Here is a 20,737-nt window from a genome sequence, read left to right as displayed (position 1 = left end):
GTGGCTGGCACAGAGAAAGGAGGAAGTATATTCTAACTGTGAATTATAAGAATTAGTCGCAAAGACATCAGAGTAGGGCCTGAATGAAAGGTATTGTCTTATGCCCCACCTTTTCTGTCCCTTTTTTATCTGATTTTCATAGAACTCAATGTTTGAAAGTGGGTTCTGAGTGAAGAGGAAAGTAGCAGTCATATAACAGCCTTTAAGGCAGGTTAAACAAAGAAAGAAAAAAACAACCATTAGCCTTAAGAGAGGTTTACTAAGTACTATGTACCTAAGTTACAAATTACTGTGTACCATCCAACCTCACTTTTTTGTCAAGTATTTTAGATTCCTGGGTAGATATTCACAATTTGCTTCTGTGGCAGTTATAACAAAAATCAATAAAAATTCAGTTGAATCTAAAACTGAATTGAATTTAACTGCTGAGGGATCAGAGGATTTGGGTTTTTTTTTTTTTTCTTCTTTCAATATGACTCTTTGTGGTACATGTATCTATCTATCTATCTATCTATCTACCTACCTACCTACCTACCTCCCCTCTATCTACTTATTTATCCAACTGAGCACTGTAAAGAGCTCTGGAGCTAACTGCCCAAATTCAAGTCTCAGTTCAATCTATGAATATCTACACAAGTGTAATTGCACTCCTTGTGCCTCCGTTTTCTCAAGTGTAAAATGAGAGAGAATAACATTATCTAGTCATAAGGTTATTGTGAACATTTACCAGGGGAGTTGTTAAGAATGTTGACGTTCAGGCCTCACCCAAACCAATTAAATTAGAATCTCTGGGGGTGAGACCCAGGATCAAAAAGTACCACCATCTTGCTCAGACTCAGATCTGAGAAACAAGAGTGAACTGAAAATGTGACTTGGATAAAATATAAAGCCTGCTTTTCAAGGGAGAGAGTGGTCCTCATACTTAGAAGACAGTTAACTTGCCAGCCTTATTTTAAAAAAATAAAACAGGAATTCATCAGGTGGTTAGGTTCAAACCAATCTCCTTCCCTACTTGGTAGTAAATATGCTACCTACTCCCTAAAACTCATGTGCCTGATGAAGGGGGTTAACGGTCAGGTGGAAGAAGGCTGAGGGAGGCCCACGTGGCAATCCCTTTGCTATCACAGCTGCCTGATTGTGCCCCCTCTACCTCTGATATGTACTGTACAAGAGACAGCCCCCAACAAAACACTCTGTAGTATCAATGAGTTCCAGTGCCACAATACTCAGACTTTATATTTCACTTATTTAAAGCAAATTAGGGCAGGACTACCTACTCTAGAATAAAATGTGCAGTTGCCCTAGTTCTAGAGAACTAGAAGAGACTATCTAATGTGCAGTTGCTCTAGAACTAGAAGGTTCTGGCTATGTCTCTGGGCTTAAGCACAAAACCCCCAAAAGTTCAAATTTCTTGATTGGGATGACAGATTAACTATATTTTTGCCTTCTGCTCAACACACGTTCATTTTCCCCCTTAGATCCAGCACTAGTTCAGTCAGAGCAGGGTGGAAGGAACTAACTAGAACATCCTTGGAAATGAGGATAGGCCTATTCCTAGGAGAAGTAGAGAAGGAATTACCTTATCACACATTCCCTCTCTGCTCCCATACAGCCCACCACTGAACTTCCTCTTCCTTCTGCCGCTCTCCAACCTCCCTCCTCACATCCACCCAAGGAGAGCTGTTTCTGGGGTCTTTGTTGACCATGTTGGGATCATTACCATTAGAGGTATTATAACTGAACAATGAGTGCACAGAACTGCAGGGAGAGGGGGATTATGTGAACAGATTATGTGAGGCCATGTGATGAAATCTTCACATGCCCTAAGAATGACCCATTCCCCACTGTATTAAGTCAATTGAAGATGATTTTTCCTCCCAATGATTTTGTTTAATAGTGTTGAAGCCAATGACTGACATTTAAGTGGACTTGCTAAACTCCTCAAGACTGAGATGTCATTAGGACTTGATAGAGACTTCATTGTGTTTGTCCCTTTTGTGATGGGGCACTTGGCCTTAGTTGCTATATCTAGTACAACCAGGAGTCTTGAAAGTACTTGCAATGCAGAGTGAGCATCATTTTGGATTTTCAGGTGGGATTAACTGACCTGAGAGCAGCTGGTTTCCACCCTGTGCATCCCATAGGAAAAGTCATCTGTGAATGTGACTGCATCAGAACTGATCACATCGTGGAATGAAGGCCAACCTGGGACAGAGCAAGCACAAGAACCAAGAGGAGAGAGAGACACATCCTTGGGTTAGAATGCAATTTTAAAAGAAATACTAAGCATAGAATGGAAATCTTTAGTATATGAATCATGCTTAACTTTTTCAACCTGAAAAAAAAAAGGTCGAAGACTCAAGGTTAATATATTTTGCAAGAATGCAACTATTTTTTTTAAGAATAACCTTTTCCTCACATTCAGATTACAGTTGTATTGGGATTTTATGTTTCATGAGACTCTCTTAGACCTTCCAGTAGTTTCTTTAGCGCATCCCTGAACTTACAAAGCTCTCTATCACCATTTCCTCTTCTCTCTCTTATCTTCAGAGTCACTGGGCACGGTCCTGAAGCACTGTGAGTTTTACAGTGTGATGTTTTCCAAAACACAATCCAACTGGTCTGGCTGTTAATTTTTCAACTATTCCATGCTTCTTTAGGAACCATGTTTTTTTAGTACTCAGTTTGGATGGTTAAAATATATTTTTTTTAATTCTGTTTTTTCCATCTTAATCTAATTTCTCAGGATAGGGGTTATCTGGAAAGCATAGGTTCTATCTATTGATGGGCAAGAGGCTTGCTTACTTCATAGGAGAGTCACAGAGCAGTGTTCCTCAGGCATCTCTGGGTAGCGCCTTCTCTCAAATAGCATCTTGTTCCAATTTTCATTTAGTCTAGGGATTTTTTAAATATGCACATGGCTTTAAGAAACCCAGTGGTAAGTAGACCATAAGACTGTACACATGTTTATGGGTATACAGTCAGGTTTTATGTTCAGTACTTATGGGCATGTTTTTACATGTTTCCAGAAAATATGTCTGGAGTTACTGAGTTGAAGCCTGTATCCTCAAAATGATGAAAGAGGTGCAATGTTGCTGAATTGCTTGTGCAATTTTTTTCCTTTTTCAGAAGCCAAATTTTTCCTATAGAAAGGAGGAAGCCCTTTAAAAACTGAGTGCCTTGTGTTAATACACCTTTTGAAAGAAAACAGAATGCAAATTTCCACAATATGATTTCCAGTTTCAAACAAAACAAATTAGCTCAGGCCAAGTTTTTACACTAAACTCCCCCAAGCTCCCCTTCCCCCCCTTATGCAACAACATAGCTTTGGTAGTGCTAGATTTAACACCCAGAGTTTAAACACTTTCCAATTCTTTGATTTGACTTCGAGATTGCTACAGATCACCAGGAAAACCTTAACTCTGTCTATATAAGATAATATTCCACAAAACTTAATTATGCTAAGAAACATCAGTATCCTTAAGAAAACTTGTTTCTCCCCATTTTCTAAATTCCAAAGAGAATCTGAATATAGTCTGGCTTATAGTATTTGGTTTTTAATGATTACTTGATACATTTAGGTGCTCTTCTTTGTTCAATGACAGAAGTACCCATTGATAAAGAGAAATTTAGTGGTGATGCTTCAAGACATTGAAAAATAATTTATCTATGAAAAGAAAGAGAACATTCTGTTTCTGTTTTTGTTTTTTAAAGCTCCCATGTCTTAACTCATTTGATTACAGTTTATAGCAACTAATATTATGACGGGACATATTTGATTCAGTAGTAAACAGGTAAAGAGTTAGGAGTTTTTGTTTTTAAGTTTACCCTAAAGCTACCTCCCTCCCTCCACCACATCCACATTTTCCTATTTCTAGAATTTAAAATAGGTACGGAGAAATATATATGTATTTCCCATGCTACCTCTGCATCTTAGGTATACTTATCTTGTTCTATTCATCACACTAGATTTGTGATTTGTTTTCATGCTTTCTCCCTGCTTAGCTGGTGAGCATTTTGAAAGCGCTGACCTGAGTATACTCACAGCCTACCATGGTGTACAGCACAAAGGCACAGCTGAAATGTTTATTAAACGGATTTTCCACTAACTTTAAATAAGAAAGTGGGATGAATAATTACAGTACACCACAGAGTCCCATAGAAGAAGGAAAGAATATAATCATACTCCTTCTTTACAAGACCAGATTAAGGAATATCAATGCTACTTTCTCACTGGACTTTCCGTTTTGGCTCATTTACTATAATTAAGCCTCACTATGTAGGTGAAATAACCTTATTATTTACTAGAGGTAGTAAAAACACATTGATGATCATCTAGGTCACTCACTTTACCGGGTTTTTGGGGGAGAGGGATGGGGGAGCAGAAGGACAAGTTACTTGCCAATGTTACTCAGGCAGGAAGTGGCAGAGCCAAAAATAGAATCTGAGTATTCTGATTTAGTCTAGGGCTCTCTTCTTATGTTCCACTTTTTTCCTCAGTGAAAGGCTGAGAGGTCAATCATTTGAACACTCTGGCAGGAAGGAAGCTGAAGGTTTTAAGAAATATGTTTACGGCCAGTCTGGATTAGCTGATAGATACACTGTTGCACTTAAGAGCTTCTAGGGGGAAACGGATAATGAATGTACCCCACAATACCTATTCTCTCACTCTCTAAAGACCAAACTGTTCAAAGGAAAGTCCAAGAGTAATGATATAAATCATGTAATGTAGCTTGGGATATAGATAAGTTTTTTATTCATTTATCTAAAACAGCCAGGAAGACTTAGAAGCACACCCTTAGGCAATAATATTGAGAAAACTGTCAATTCTATTTGGGGTTTCTTAATTCTAATTCTTTCCTAATAATTGTGAATCACTGCCTACTAAAGATTTTGGGGAGGGAAAGGAACTGCTTTCAAATAAGCTATGAAACCGTACAGCTATACATTTTGCATCCATGAATTAAATATTTATAAAATTTTCCAGGAGACCACATTCAAGAGTTGAGCAGGGTGATGTGGGATGACATGGAGTAAAGGTTCTCAAAAGATTTCAATGTTTCTGAGAAAACTGTTTTGACACTTGAATAGTTTGTTGTTTACCATGGTGCTATTTAAACACTAGAAGAGGGCTTGCTTGGTGGCACAGTGGTTGAGAGTCCGCCTGCCGATGCAGGGGACACGGGTTCGTGCCCCGGTCCGGGAAGATCCCACATGTTGCGGAGCGGCTGGGCCCGTAAGCCATGGCCGCTGAGCCTGCGCGTCCGGAGCCTGTGCTCCGCAACGGGAGAGGCCGCAACAGAGAGAGGCCCGCGTATTGCCAAAAAAAAAAAAAAAAAAAAAAGCACTGGAAGAGACACCAAACATCCCAAAATTCATAGTGTCCCTTTGCACTGTAGAAGGAATACAGTTTTCAAGATGGAATATTGGATATGTCACCCACATCTTAATTGGTGGGAGATTGACAAGGAGAGCCATGTTGAAGTCTGTAACCTCCTGTATGGAACACATTTCAAAAGAGAATCACGGTCAACTTCATCAATAAGGTTAACAAAGGAGAATGTTGAGTTCTTTTGCTACATCTCTCAGAAAAAGAGAAGCTCTATAGAAAGAGAATCCAACGGAAAGGTAAGTCCTATTGACAAACTAAGAAGGACCTTTACCCAAGAATAAATTGTCTTATGACAGAGAAGCCACAGTGATGACAGCACTTTGAGAGCGGAATTCCCTCATCATGTGAAAGTATTTAAAGGAGGAACTCTTCACTGCTGTAAAAATCCTCAAAGGAAACCCTGCCCCCACTCCTAAAAATAAGGAAAGTGCTTCAAAGGGTGATAGGCAAAGACTTGAAGCAATCTGGGTCTTGTTGAGAAAATTATCTTGAGCAAAGTGCGGGGGAGGGGATGTGTTTTTGTCAGTTTTGACATTAAAGAAAGATCATCCATCCTCCTTTCTCTAGGATTTCCCTTTTGGTCTTCTCATCTAACAAAACAGTATTTGTTTTGGATGTATTCCATACACTTTTTAAAAGAAAAGTCATGTGAAAACCTGTATAAACAGCGTTGACTCACCCTACCCCCAGTACATCCCTTTGCTTCTATTTGAAAAGGCTGGATATGGGCTGATTATCATTTTATTTCCAAGAACATAAACTGTACCTTTTAGATTTTAGTCTATTATTATCAAGAATATCTTATATTCTATGTTTTTGTTATTTCACATGCAGAACTATAACAACACAAACTAGAGAAGATGACACAACATACAAGAAAGCAAGTAAATTACTATCTAATTAAAACATTTAATTCTAATATTAGCAGAGTTCTCTAGAAAATGTTATCTTTCTCAATGCTTTTTTGTCTCCTTTTTCCAAAAACTCCCCTCAACTCTGGAGGGTGGCTGTTAAAGAATATTTCTGATTTTAAGAGCTTAGTTTAAGACCTTAGCTTAGTTTAAAAACAAATAAAATATTATCTTTTTTTCAACCAGAACTTGAAATCTGAATCTAATACTTCTTGATACTATTACGACCCCCTTGGCACCACTGGACAATATTCTGTTTAGGGACCTTGGCTACAACTACTACATAAACATAGTGATATATACTTTATCTATTTTAATACTGAGTTTCTCTTTTTTCTATTAATTTAAAGGCACACAGTTGAAGAACCATTTTTACAGGTTAATACATCTTGTCTCTGCTTTAAATTTTAAACTCATTTTTTCACCTTATAAAGATGGAAGGAGTAGATGAGTTATTGTGTAGATAGACTGTAATATTGGCTTGTTATATATAGTTTTCTTTGCCACATTTCCTTGACTTTCAGGTAAGCAATGAATGAGTTTATTTGTTTATTGCACACCTGATTTCGATAAGAGTTTTGTATTTTTAGCTCTTAGGCTGGGATTAGTCATCGCATATATATATGCAGAAATATGATCTGAACTAAACTTTTAACAACTCTTAAATTTGAAAAAAATATAATTGTGTGAGATTTTATTTACTCAGACCAGTTTTTGTATACATTGTATTAAACCACCAAATGTATTTGAATGCTTGACAATGGAGAAATAGGCTTCCAGTATCGTCTGGAAGTGTTATAATGATTATAACTCTTACTGAGCTCATGAACCTAAAATTAGAGAATCTTAAGAATCCTAGGAGTTGGAAGGGAAGGTAGAAATCATCTGGCCTGATGTAAAGTCCCCCTTCAACATCCCTGGCACAAAATCATCTGTGATCTGCTTGAATATGTCCAAACAGAAGTAAACTCACTAATTCACAAGAAGGCTATTCCATTTTTGAAGAGTTCAAATTGTTAGAAATCTGTCCCCCTCTAATTTTTGCCCTTTGGACTTACCCTCTAAAAATGATATGGAATAAATTTAAAGTATCTTTCAAAAAATATCTTATATTCAATAAACACGTTCTCCTCTCTAAGAATTCTCATCTTTAAATAGCAAATAACTATAGGTACTACACCTAATGCCGACAAGTTGGAGTACGACAGTTCTGCTTCAATTTTATCCAACCATCAGGCCAAATTAATCTGCAGACATAACTTGGTATATGTGGTATATGCTGGCATAATGTGAAGCAAATCTGAACATAAGAGTAAGAGATTAATAGTAGATCCTTGGTGCTTGCTACCACCTACACTAGAATGGATTTTTTTAGATCGCAGTAGAAGGAATTATTCCTTCTCACTCATAATGTAGCTTAATAAAGCTGCTCTGAGTCTACTTGAACCCAGAATTTTATAGTGACACAGCTCTCCAAAAGTAGTGTTGTGTTCATAAATTTAAAATGTTCCACTCCAACTGCCTCTTGAGAAAAACTTTCTCAGCTCTCTATACCAGGCTTTTCCTCCTTCCTCTCAAAAATCTTCAAAACAAGTTGTTAAAACTAATAACAGATTATAAACAAGTTGAAGCCAATTCCATCTGTACCACGTCTAGAAAAAGTAGCCCTCATTCCTTTACTCTTAATTTAACAAGGACTGCTATACAGCTTCCCCTTCCCCTACACCCTCCCTCAACCCCCAGATAAAAATACCCCCAGTAAATTGGCTACATGACCCATCAGTAAAACATAGCAGAAACTACGCATGACCAAGAATTCATTTAATTGAAATGTAATTACAAATATTTTGTTGTCTTCAAATGCAAAATAAGTTTTAGCACAACAAATGCCACCTGGGCTTGAGTGATGGTTTAATAATGATGATATATGTTTGAGCATGGTTTTGGTGAGACAAACTGGAGACTTACACATCTATAATTTTGTGTGGATAGCAATTCTCACAGCTCTATAATTCTAGGACCATACATCAAAATTTGTAGCTTTTAGCTTCTCTGAAGCCAGAATATGTTAACCTCACCGACCGATATTTACTTTATTAGCTATCTCAAGCCAAATAATAAAACTCTCTGTGAAGACCCCCTGCTAACAAGAATTGTTTGAAGCTTAGAGCTCTGATTCTTGCCCAGTTATTCACTTCAGTTGACACTTCAAGTATAACTTTTATCTCATTTTTAAAAGGATGATTCTCTATTCCCCCTCAAAGACCCAAAAGTTTAAGTAATAACCAAATACATGCATGTAGTAGAAAATCAAACAGTGCAAGATGACTCAGTGAAATGTTCCCTTTCAATTCTCCCCACCTTGTAGACAACCATTTTTAATAGTTTTCCATTTATTTCTAAAAAATATGCATATGCTGCTATCTCTTGATTCCTTCATTTAAATCTGTGCTGTCCAATACAGTAGCTACCAGCCACATGTTACAATTTAAATTTAAATTAATTAAAATTAAATAAAATTTAAATTTCAGTGTCTTAGTCACACTCACCACAGTCCAAGTTCTCAACAGTTACATGTAGTTAATAGGGACAATATTGGACAACACAGATAACAGATGTAGAATATTTCCACCATTATTTTCCCCAGATATAAAACATTTCCACCATTGGATAGTGCTGTTTATAAACTATAAAATGATTCTTTCTTGTGAATGATGAAGATTAATACTTACACTGTCTCCCCTCCCTTCCCCTTTCCAATTTTTGAATAGTAATATTCTTTTAAAACCTTGCTTGGTAACATCTGCCTCTTGAACTAGAATGTAAATTCAGTAAGAGCAGGGAGTTTGTTTTGTTCATCACTGTATTGCCAATCATTTAAAATAGTGCCTTCGGGGGGCTAACGACAGACTCTGGGAGGGCTCACGCCAAGGAGCACTTCCCAGAACTTCTGCTGCCAGTGTCCTTGTCCCCACCGTGAGCCACAGCCACCCCCCGTCTCTGCAGGAAACCCCCCAACACCAGCAGGAGGAGTCATTAATGAATTAATGTACCAAGTGAATCTCAGATATGTGGAGTGAAAAATATCTGTACTGACGCCCTCCGGCGACCTACACACTGAGGCGGGGCCAAATCCAAAGCTGGGCCCTGGGAGCTGTGCGAACAAAGAAGAGAAAGGGAAATATCTCCCAGAAGCCTCAGAAGCAGCGGATTAAAGCTCCACAATCAACTTGATGTACCCTGCATCTGTGGAACACCTGAATAGACAACGAATCATCCCAAATTGACGAGGTGGACTTTGAGAGCAAGATTTATTATTTTTTCCCCTTTTCCTCTTTTTGTGAGTGTGCATGTGTACGCTTCTGTGTGAGATTTTGTCTATATAGCTTTGCTTCCACCATTTGTCCTAGGGTTCTATCCGTCCGTTTTCTTTTTGTTTTTTTTCTTTAAAAAAATTTTTTTTCTTAATAATTATTTTTTTATTTTAATAACTTTATTTTATTTTATCTTACTTTATTTTATTTTATCTTCTCTTTCTTTCTTTCCTTCCTTCCTTCCCTCCTTCCTTCCTTCCTCCCTCCCTCCCTACCTCCCTCCCTCCCTCCCCTCCCTCCCTCCCTCCCTCCCTCCTTGCTTTCTCTCTCTCTCTCTCTCTCTTTCTTTCTTTTTACTTTTTCTCCCTTTTATTCTGAGCCGTGTGGATGAAAGGCTCTTGGTGCTGCAGCCAGGAGTCAGTGCTGTGCCTCTGAGGTGGGAAAGCCAACTTCAGGACACTGGTCCACAAGAGACCTCCCAGCTCCACATAATATCAAACGGTGAAAATCTCCCAGAGATCTCCATCTCACCACCAGCACCCAGCTTCACTCAACGACCAGCAAGCTACAGTGCTGGACACCCTATGCCAAACAACTAGCAAGACAGGAACACAACCCCACCCATTAGCAGAGAGGCTGCCCAAAAATCATAAGTCCACAGACACCCCAAAACACACCATCAAACGTGGAACTGCCCACCAGAAAGACAAGATCCAGCCTCATCCACCAGAACACAGGAACTAGTCCCCTCCACCAGGAAGCCTACACAACCCACTGAACCAACCTCAGCCACTGGGGACAGACACCAAAAACAACGGGAACTACGAACCTGTAGCCTGTGAAAAGGAGACCCCAAACACAGTAAGATAAGCAAAATGAGAAGACAGAAAAACACACAGCAGATGAAGGAGCAAGATAAAAACCCACCAGACCTAACAAATGAAGAGGAAATAGGCAGTCTACCTGAAAAAAGAATTCAGAATAATGATAGTAAAGATGATCCAAAATCTTGGAAATAGACTAGACAAAATACAAGAAACATTTAACAAGGACCTAGAAGAACTAAAGATGAAACAAACAATGATGAACAACACAATAAATGAAATTGAAAATACTCTAGATGGGATCAATAGCAGCATAACTGAGGCAGAAGAACAGATAAGTGACCTGGGAGATAAAATAGTGGAAATAACTACTGCAGAGCAGAATAAAGAAAAAAGAATGAAAAGAACTGAGGACAGTCTCAGAGACCTCTGGGACAACATTAAACGCACCAACATTCGAATTATAGGGGATCCAGAAGAAGAAGAGAAAAAGAAAGGGACTGAGGAAATATTTGAAGAGATTATAGTTGAAAACTTCCCTAATATGGGAAAGGAAATAGTTAATCAAGTCCAGGAAGCACAGAGAGCCCCATACAGGATAAATTCAAGGAGAAACACACCAAGACACATATTAATCAAACTGTCAAAAATTAAATACAAAGAGAACATATTAAAAGCAGCAAGGGAAAAACAACAAATAACACACAAGGGAATTCCCCATAAGGTAAACAGCTGATCTTTCAGCAGAAACTCTGCAAGCCAGAAGGGACTGGCAGGACATATTTAAAGTGATGAAGGAGAAAAACCTGCAACCAAGATTACTCTACCCAGCAAGGCTCTCATTCAGATTTGATGGAGAAATTAAAACCTTTACAGACAAGCAAAAGCTGAGAGAGTTCAGCACCACCAAACCAGCTTTACAGCAAATGCTAAAGGAACTTCTCTAGGCAAGAAACACAAGAGAAGGAAAAGACCTACAATAACAAACCCAAAACAATTAAGAAAATGGGAATAGGAACATACATATCGATAATTACCTTAAATGTAAATGGACTAAATGCTCCCACCAAAAGACACAGATTGGCTGAATGGATACAAAAACAAGACCCATATATATGCTTTCTACAAGAGACCCACTTCAGACCTAGAGACGCATACAGACTGAAAGTAAGGGGATGGAAAAAGATATTCCATGCAAATGCAAATCAAAAGAAAGCTGGAGTAGCAATTCTCATATCAGACAAAATAGACTTTGAAATAAAGACTATTAGAAAAGACAAAGAAGGACACTACATAATGATCAAGGGATCGATCCAAGAAGAAGATATAACAATTGTAAATATTTATGTACCCAACATAGGAGCACCTCAATACATAAGGCAAATACTAACAGCCATAAAAGGGGAAATCGGCAGTAACACATTCAAAGTAGGGGACTTTAACACCCCACTTTCACCAATGGACAGATCATCCAAAATGAAAATAAATAAGGAAACACAAGCTTTAAATGATACATTAAACAAGATGGACTTAATTGATATTTATAGGACATTCCACCCAAAAACAACAGAATACACATTTTTCTCAAGTGCTCATGGAACATTCTCCAGGATAGATCATATCTTGGGTCACAATCAAGCCTTGGTAAATTTAAGAAAATTGAAATTGCATCAAGTATCTTTTCCGACCACAATTGTAGATATCAATTACAGGAAAAGATCTGTAAAAAATACAAACACATGGAGGCTAAACAATACACTACTGAATAACGAAGTGATCACTGAAGAAATCAAAGACAAAATAACAAAATTCCTAGAAACAAATGACAATGGAGACACGATGACCCAAAACCTATGGGATGCAGCAAAAGCAGTTCTAAGAGGGAAGTTTATAGCAATACAATCCTATGTTAAGAAACAGGAAACATCTCGAATAAACAACCTTACCTTGCACCTAAAGCAATTAGAGAAGGAAGAACAAAAAAACCCCAAAGTTAGCAGAAGGAAAGAAATCATAAAAATCACATCAGAAATAAATGAAAAACAAATGAAGGAAACGATAGCAAAGATCAATAAAACTAAAAGCTGGTTCTTTGAGAAGATAAACAAAATTGATAAACCATTAGCCAGACTCATCAAGAAAAAAAGGGAGAAGACTCAAATCAATAGAATTAGAAATGAAAAAGGAGAAGTAACAACTGACACTGCAGAAATACAAAAGATCATGAGAGATTACTACAAGCAGCTCTATGCCAATAAAATGGACAACCTGGAAGAAATGGACAAATTCTTAGAAATGCACAACCTGCCAAGACTGAATCAGGAAGAAATAGAAAATATGAACAGACCAATCACAAGCACTGAAATTGAAGCTGTGATTAAAAATCTTCCAACAAACAAAAGCCCAGGACCAGATGGCTTCACAGGTGAATTCTATCAAACACTTAGAGAAGAGCTAACACCTATCCTTCTCAAACTCTTCCAAAATATAGCAGAGGGAGGAACACTCCCAAACTCATTCTACATGGCCACCATCACCCTGATACCGAAACCAGACAAGGATGTCACAAAGAAAGAAAACTACAGGCCAATATCACTGATGAATATAGATGCAAAAATCCTCAACAAAATACTGGCAAACAGAATCCAACAGCACATTAAAAGGATCATACACCATGATCAAGTGGGGTTTATTCCAGGAATGCAAGGATTCTTCAATATACGCAAATCAATCAACGTGATACACCATATTAACAAACTGAAGGAGAAAAACCATATGATCATCTCAATAGATGCAGAGAAAGCTTTTGACAAAATTCAACACCCATTTATGATAAAAACCCTGCAGAAAGTAGACATAGAGGGACCTTTCCTCAACATAATAAAGGCCATATATGACAAACCCACAGCCAACATCGTCCTCAATGATGAAAAACTGAAAGCATTTCCACTAAGGCCTGGAACAAGACAAGGTTGCCCACTCTCACCACTACTATTCAACATAGTTTTGGAAGTTTTAGCCACAGCAATCAGAGAAGAAAAGGAAATAAAAGGAATCCAAATCATAAAAGAAGAAGTAAAGCTGTCACTGTTTGCAGATGACATGATACTATACATAGAGAATCCTAAAGATGCTACCAGAAAACTACTAGAGCTAATCAATGAATTTGGTAAAGTAGCAGGATACAAAATTAATGCACAGAAATCTCTTGCATTCCTATACACTAATGATGAAAAATCTGAAAGTGAAATCAAGAAAACACTCCCATTTACCATTGCAACAAAAAGAAGAAAACATATAGGAATAAACCTACCTAAGGAGACAAAAGACCTGTATGCAGAAAATTATAAGACACTGATGAAAGAAATTAAAGATGATACAAATAGATGGAGAGATATACCATGTTCTTGCATTCGAAGAATCAACATTGTGAAAATGACTCTACTACCCAAAGCAATCTACAGATTCAATGCAATCCCTATCAAACTACCACTGGCATTTTTCACAGAACTAGAACAAAAAATTTCACAATTTGTATGGAAACAGAAAAGACCCCGAATAGCCAAAGCAATCTTGAGAATGAAAAACGGAGCTGGAGGAAACAGGCTCCCTGACTTCAGACTATACTACAAAGCTACAGTAATCAAGACAGTATGGTACTGGCACAATAACAGAAAGATAGATCAATGGAACAGGATAGAAAGCCCAGAGATAAACCCACGCACATATGGTCACCTTATCTTTGATAAAGGAGGCAGGAATGGACAGTGGAGAAAGGACAGCCTCTTCAATAAGTGGTGCTGGGAAAATTGGACAGCTACATGTAAACGTATGAGATTAGATCACTCCCTAACACCATACACAAAAATAAGCTCAAACTGGATTGAAGACCTAAATGTAAGGCCAGACACTATCAAACTCTTAGAGGAAAACATAGGCAGAACACTCTATGACATAAATCACAGCAAGATCCTTTTTGACCCACCTCCTAGAGAAATGGAAATAAAAACAAAAATAAACACATGGGACCTAATGAAACTTCAAAGCTTTTGCACAGCAAAGGAAACCATAAACAAGGCCAAAAGACAACCCTCAGAATGGGAGAAATATTTGCAAATGAAGCAACTGACAAAGGATTAATCTCCAAAATTTATAAGCAGCTCATGCAGCTCAATAACAAAAAAACAAACAGCCCAATCCAAAAATGGGCAGAAGACCTAAATAGACATTTCTGCAAAGAAGATATACAGACTGCCAACAAACACATGAAAGAATGCTCAACATCATTAATCATTAGAGAAAAGCAAATCAAAACTACAATGAGATATCATCTCACACCAGTCAGAATGGCCATCAACAAAAAATCTAGAAACAATAAATGCTGGATTGGGTGTGGAGAAAAGGGAACACTCTTGCACTGCTGGTGGGAATGTAGATTGATACAGCCTCTATGGAGAACAGAATGGAGGTTCCTTAAAAAACTACAAATAGAACTACCATATGACCCAGCAATCCCACTACTGGGCACATACCCTGAGACAACCATCATTCAAAAAGAGTCATGTACCAAAATGTTCATTGCAGCTCTATTTACAATAGCCAGGAGATGGAGACAACCTAAGTGGCCATCATCAGATGAATGGATAAAGAATATGTGGCACATGTATACAATGGAATATTACTTAGCCATAAAAAGAAACGAAATTGAGCTATTTGTAATGAGGTGGATGGACCTGTATGAAGTCTGTCATACAGAGTGAAGTAAGTCAGAAAGAGAAAGACAAATACCGTATGCTAACACATATATATGGAATTTAAGGGAAAAAAAAATGTCATGAAGAACCTAGGGGTAAGACAGGAAGAAAGACACAGACCTACTAGAGAATGGACTTGAGGATATGGGGAGGGGGAAGGGTAAGCTGTGACAAAGCGAGAGAGTGGCATGGACATATATACACTACCAAATGTAAAATAGATAGCTAGTGGGAAGCGGCCGCATAGCACAGGGAGATCAACTCGGTGCTTTGTGACCACCTTAGAGGGCTGGGATAGGGAGGGTGGGAGGGAGACGGAAGAGGGAAGAGATATGGGAACATATGTATATGTATAACTGATTCACTTTTTTATAAAGCAGAAACTAACACACCATTGTAAAGCAGTTATACTCCAATAAAGATGTAAAAAAATAAAATAAATAAAATAAAATAAAATAAAATAGTGCCTTTGACATAAGAGATGTTGTAAAGAACTGTCTAATGATTGAACGAATGCATGACTATCCTATAACTTAATATCTTTTGACTCTCCTTAGTGCCCTGATCCTCCCTCCACCTACTCCTTCCCACCATTCCAATGCCTAATCTTAATTAAGTCTTCTATGCTTTTCTAGAGATTGATTCTCAGAATTGAAAACTAGTAAACAGCCTTTATATTATTATGGCTATATATATGTTGTTTACTGCAGAGCTAAAGAGTGCTGGGATTATATCTCCTTCTCCAACGGTCCCATTATTAGAATCTCAGGCTGCCTAAAATCAAACATTTTCCTATTTATGACAAAAATAAAACCATTGGTTTTGTCAAACATTCTCCCTGTGCTTCATTCAGCTTTAATAAGCAGTACCTCAAATAAAAATGATAGTTAAGGCAAGGAGTTTAGAATATACATAAAAATTAGCATAAATCTATAGACTCTAAAAATCCATGAAGATAATAAATGCTGGGCTTCCCTAGTGGCGCCGTGGTTGAGAGTCCGCCTGCCGATGCAGGGAACACGGGTTCGTGCCCTGGTCCGGGAAGATCCCACATGCCGCGGAGCGGCTGGGCCCATGAGCCATGACCGCTGAGCCTGCGCGTCCGGAGCCTGTGCTCCGCAACGGGACAGGCCCCAACAGTGAGAGGCCCGCGTACCGCAAAAAAAAAAAAAAAAGAGATAATAAATGCGAATAAAATTTAAGCACAATGTACTAGTCAAGCATTGATTTTATTTTGGTTACTAGTCACCTTGCTTTTCTATCTTGTTGTCAAGTAACCCAGTAGCTCTAAATGGCAGTGGCACTGTTGCCACGGATATTTTGAATGGCATGATGATGGGGGAATCACCTAAAGGCTTTTAAGCAGACTAGTAACATGATCAGATTTGTGTTTTAGGAAGATGGCTCTGGAAGCAGGCTGGAGGGTGAGGGATAAGAGGGCGGATGAAAGCAGGTCTATCAGATGAAGCCTATGTACAGGAACAGAAGTTTCGAAGTTGTAAATGAAGACGACTGCAGTGGGATTGTGGAGCAGGGGAAAGACTGTAGAGAGATTAAGAGAGCATAATTCAGGTTGTGGTGACTGTGGTACCTGTGGGGGAGCAAAGGGGAAGGGCAGGGTGAGACTATGACTAAGGTGTCCAGCTTGTATGACCAGCTGGATCATGCTCGTCATACGTGTTTTCAGGGAAAATAACAAAATCAGTCTAGTGTGGAACTATCTAGGAGGCAGAGAGCTATGTGGGCTCAGAAGTGAGACCCTAGCTAAAGATACAGATGTGAAAGTCAGCAGAACACAGAAGGCAGCAAGGTTATGGATGAGCATCGGTAGAAGGCAGTGGAGAATCAGACGGGCATTTGAAAGGTGAGCTGAAGAATGAGTCGGCAAAGGAAAATAGAAGAGGGCGTTCCAAGAAATAGGAAGAGGACAAGGGAACCAGGACAGGGTCAGATAATAGAGAGAAAACTCTTTAAGTTTGGCAGGCAGACAGCAGTGACATAATCTACAGAAAGAAAAAGTCAAGTAAAATCTGAGAAGACATTGCTGAATTCAACAATTAGGAGGTCTGAGGAACTTTAGGAAGAGGCTTTTCAATGTGATGATGACAGAAGCGGAACTCTGTTGGGTTGAGGAGCATTATGTGAAGTGGAGAGAGTGAACAAAGACTTGCTCTTTACAAAGCCTGGCAGGGAAGGAAGGTAAGCCAGGTTGATGGCTAGCGGACAGCATAATGATGTTTATGTTAAAATATTTGGGTTCTGCGGGGGATCCCTCCTACCGATCCCACCTTTCTGTTTTCTCAAGTGTTTAAAATGTTACACTATTACTTTTCTAATGGAGTTTTTGCAATAAAATGAGTGATATGAAAAATACTTAGACATGCTAAAAAATCTTAAGCATTACTCAAATGCTCCTTAGCTTACCGTATAGAAGCTATATTTGAAGAAAGACCAGAAGACTAAAATAAGATTCCATCCCTAGAATCTTTTTTATCTTTAGTTTACTTTTAAGTTGTTTGTTGTTGTTTTGTTCCTAATATCTTTTGGTCTACCAAATGGAGAGTGATGAGTTTAAGTTTTGAATGACCATGGCAATCTGGCCTGCTTTTTGGCCCAAAGTAGGTGCTCACTAAACATGGATGAATAAATGAATCCAGAGCTTTAATTCTAGGTCAGGTTCTACTGTCAAACATGTTCACAGCACCCAGTACTTTTTCTTCAAAGCATGTATCATGGTTTGTGATTATTTATTTATGTGGGTAGTTTCTGATTAACGTCTGCTTCTTTTACTAAGTTCCATGTGACCATGATTGCTTTCTTTACTATTATATCCTCAACACCTAGCTCATGGAAATATTTGTTGAATGAATTAATAAAGAAAATATCATAACATAATTCATTATTTAACAACAAAATTGGACTGAATTAAAAGATGATCACTTAGTTTGGACCTGCCTATCACTAGGCTGATCAAAAAAAAAAAAAAAGTAGATGAAGAATTTACTATTTTGCTTTAGGCAATTTTTTACAAATATCAGATTTAATATATATGATTATTTTCCTGCCTATCAAAAATAGCACAGTTATTCAAACTGATTATTAATAATTTCATAAGTAGAAGCCACATAGCCTTGTCACCCATAAGGATTTCAGGCATTTGCATTTGTGAAAGGACAACATGACTAAAAACTGTCAAGAACACTGAGGTGTCCTTTGGGCAGTGTGAACATCTGGTATCTATTCTCTTTGGAGATTAATAATGTAGCTGCACTGCAGCAGGCTTTCTTTACTAATTCCTTTGAGCCCTGCACAGCATTTTTAAATGGTTCCAAACACACAAGATCTCTAATTGGTGTGGATTTCATCCACAGTTTTCTTACAGTCTCAAAATATCTCATAAACTCCTAAGCAGGAATTGACAGAGGAAAGCTTCCCTGTTTCCCTTTGTGGAGGCAGCTGTTAATTTTTTTCAGGTTCAATAAAATTACTGAACTCAAACTGCTTCAACCAAAAAACCGGGGAGAGGGACTTTATTTTCCCTGGCCTGAACAGTCTCTTGCTACTTTAAATCACAGTTAATATTTTTAAAAATATATCTTACACATAAGTCAGTTGTAGACCTTTAGCATCAAAGGATCTGAACAACATCACATGTAGCAGCCTGACCTTTAGCCATAATTTCTAAGTGCCGTTAAAAAATGTCTCTCAAACTGGTTTTAAACTTAGTGTTGACCTAGTAACCTTGATCCAAAAACATTCAACTTTAGATAATTATTTTATTTTGCTTCCAAAAGCTCTTCAGTCCAGTGAGGCATCCATTAGGAAGCCTCACAAAGAGTTTAGAGTTTGCTTAGAATTTACTGGCTACATCGAACAGGAAGATAGTGATTTGGGTTGCTTGCTGAGTGAAGATTATTTACTGTGCTTAAGTTGACCTTAAAAATTCCAGGAGGGATACAGAATGGGGAAATTCAAAGAAATACAGATTTTATTCTCAGTGACATGCAATCCAGACTAAAAGTGACATAATGTTCCATTCAACTGCAGTCCTGAATTGGGTCTATTCACTACATAGCATCTTTTGGGACTGTCAAACTATCACTCACAGTCTTTAGTTGGGCACCTATCAAAAATTTCAGAATACTTCCTCTCAAATATATATGTGCCTGATAAAAATGGAAGATTATTTCTAAGAGGGAGTTGAGTCTTGAAATTCTTTTTTTTTTCTAAATTTTCTCCTGATATTTTTCTCTAACTAAACTCTCTCTAAACTTCTGAATAGGCTTTAGATCTTTATTCTATTATAAACTTTTAGTACCCACAATATGAAATAAAATATTTCCTTGTTTTCATAAATCTATGATCCTTTACTGCATCACCTTTTTATGACATGTCAAAACTTAGTTCACCTACTACAATTTAAATTTCTGACAACCCATCTTGAAAAAGTATTTTGAAACAGATTGCTCAAAAAAGCTACTAAGCACAAATAATCTAGACCAAAATGATTACTTAGAGTTGTTTACATGACAAAAGATGTTTTTCCCTTTGTAGCAGACACATGGCAAAATTGAAGCAAATTATCAAACACTGTACATTCCCTAATATATTAAAATTTTTAAATAAACTACATCAGAAAGACATGAAGCAAACTACATCAAATCAAGGCATACTCTGATAACTATTCATTCTTTTAAAAATCCTTTAAGGAACCGGCTTGCAGGGCAGAAATAGAGACACAGATGTAGAGAACAAACATATGGACACCAAGGAGGGAAAGCGGCGAGGGATGGGGGTGGTGGTGGTGTGATGAATTGGGAGATTGGGATTGACATATATACACTAATATGTATAAAACAGATAAGTAATAAGAACCTGCTGTATAAAATAATAAAATACAATTCAAAAAAAAATCCTTTAAGGAAATATTTTGCCAACACCCAATCCCCATTACTTAGCTCTTCCTTTTCATATATTTAATTATGCTCCAATATGCTATAACTGACTGTTTATAATGTTTTTTGGGTTTGTTTGTTTCTTGTCTGTATTCTGCCAACTAAAATGTAAGCTCCCTGTGGGTGGAGATAACTGTTTTGTTCCCAGTGCATTCAAAGCTCCTAGAAGGATGCCTGGCATGCTTTGAATGAACCTTCTATATATATTCTTGTTACTCTGGAAATCTGGAATTTAAAAATATTGCTTTGGTTTTAAAATACACAGTTACAAAAATCTTTATTATAGATTTAGTTATAGAATCTCTAGGTCACTTACTAATGTTTACTGAAGATTTTGGCACCTGGCTGACAGTTTTCTCCCCATTCCAAACTGCTACCTACATTCTAGGGACCTCTATGAAGGTAACCCACCTAACATCCCTCATATCAACAGCACTTTGAGTACCTCAGAAAGCTGAAACTAATACAGTCCATGGAGCCAAGGTCCTGTATCAAGCAAGAGCTATGGGTACAAGTGGCCTTGCAACTCGAAAGCTTCAGTGGCTTTGATTCTGACCACTGACAGGCTTAACGCATTAAAAAGTTAG

The 20,737-nt window shown here is 37.8% G+C and overlaps 1 protein-coding gene across 2 annotated transcripts in view; it reads right to left on the bottom strand.

Moving 5' to 3' along the window:
• The window catches only part of MSRB3 (methionine sulfoxide reductase B3), a 191,553-nt gene that overhangs the window by 9,430 nt on the left and 161,386 nt on the right, over positions 1 to 20,737 (bottom strand). For both annotated transcript variants that reach the window (XM_029204718.1, XM_029204719.1), the window contains exon 6: positions 2,108 to 2,205. In XM_029204718.1, coding sequence (XP_029060551.1) covers positions 2,108 to 2,205 — 98 coding nt within the window. The remainder of the gene's footprint in view (positions 1 to 2,107; positions 2,206 to 20,737) is intronic.

The sequence above is a fragment of the Monodon monoceros genome, unplaced genomic scaffold (genome assembly GCF_005190385.1).
Source record: "Monodon monoceros isolate NGI ecotype Baffin Bay Population unplaced genomic scaffold, NGI_Narwhal_1 Super_Scaffold_6, whole genome shotgun sequence".
Lineage (NCBI taxonomy): Eukaryota > Metazoa > Chordata > Mammalia > Artiodactyla > Monodontidae > Monodon > Monodon monoceros.
Note: the sequence above shows the minus strand (reverse complement) of the source record. Positions and strands in the feature narration are given on the sequence as shown.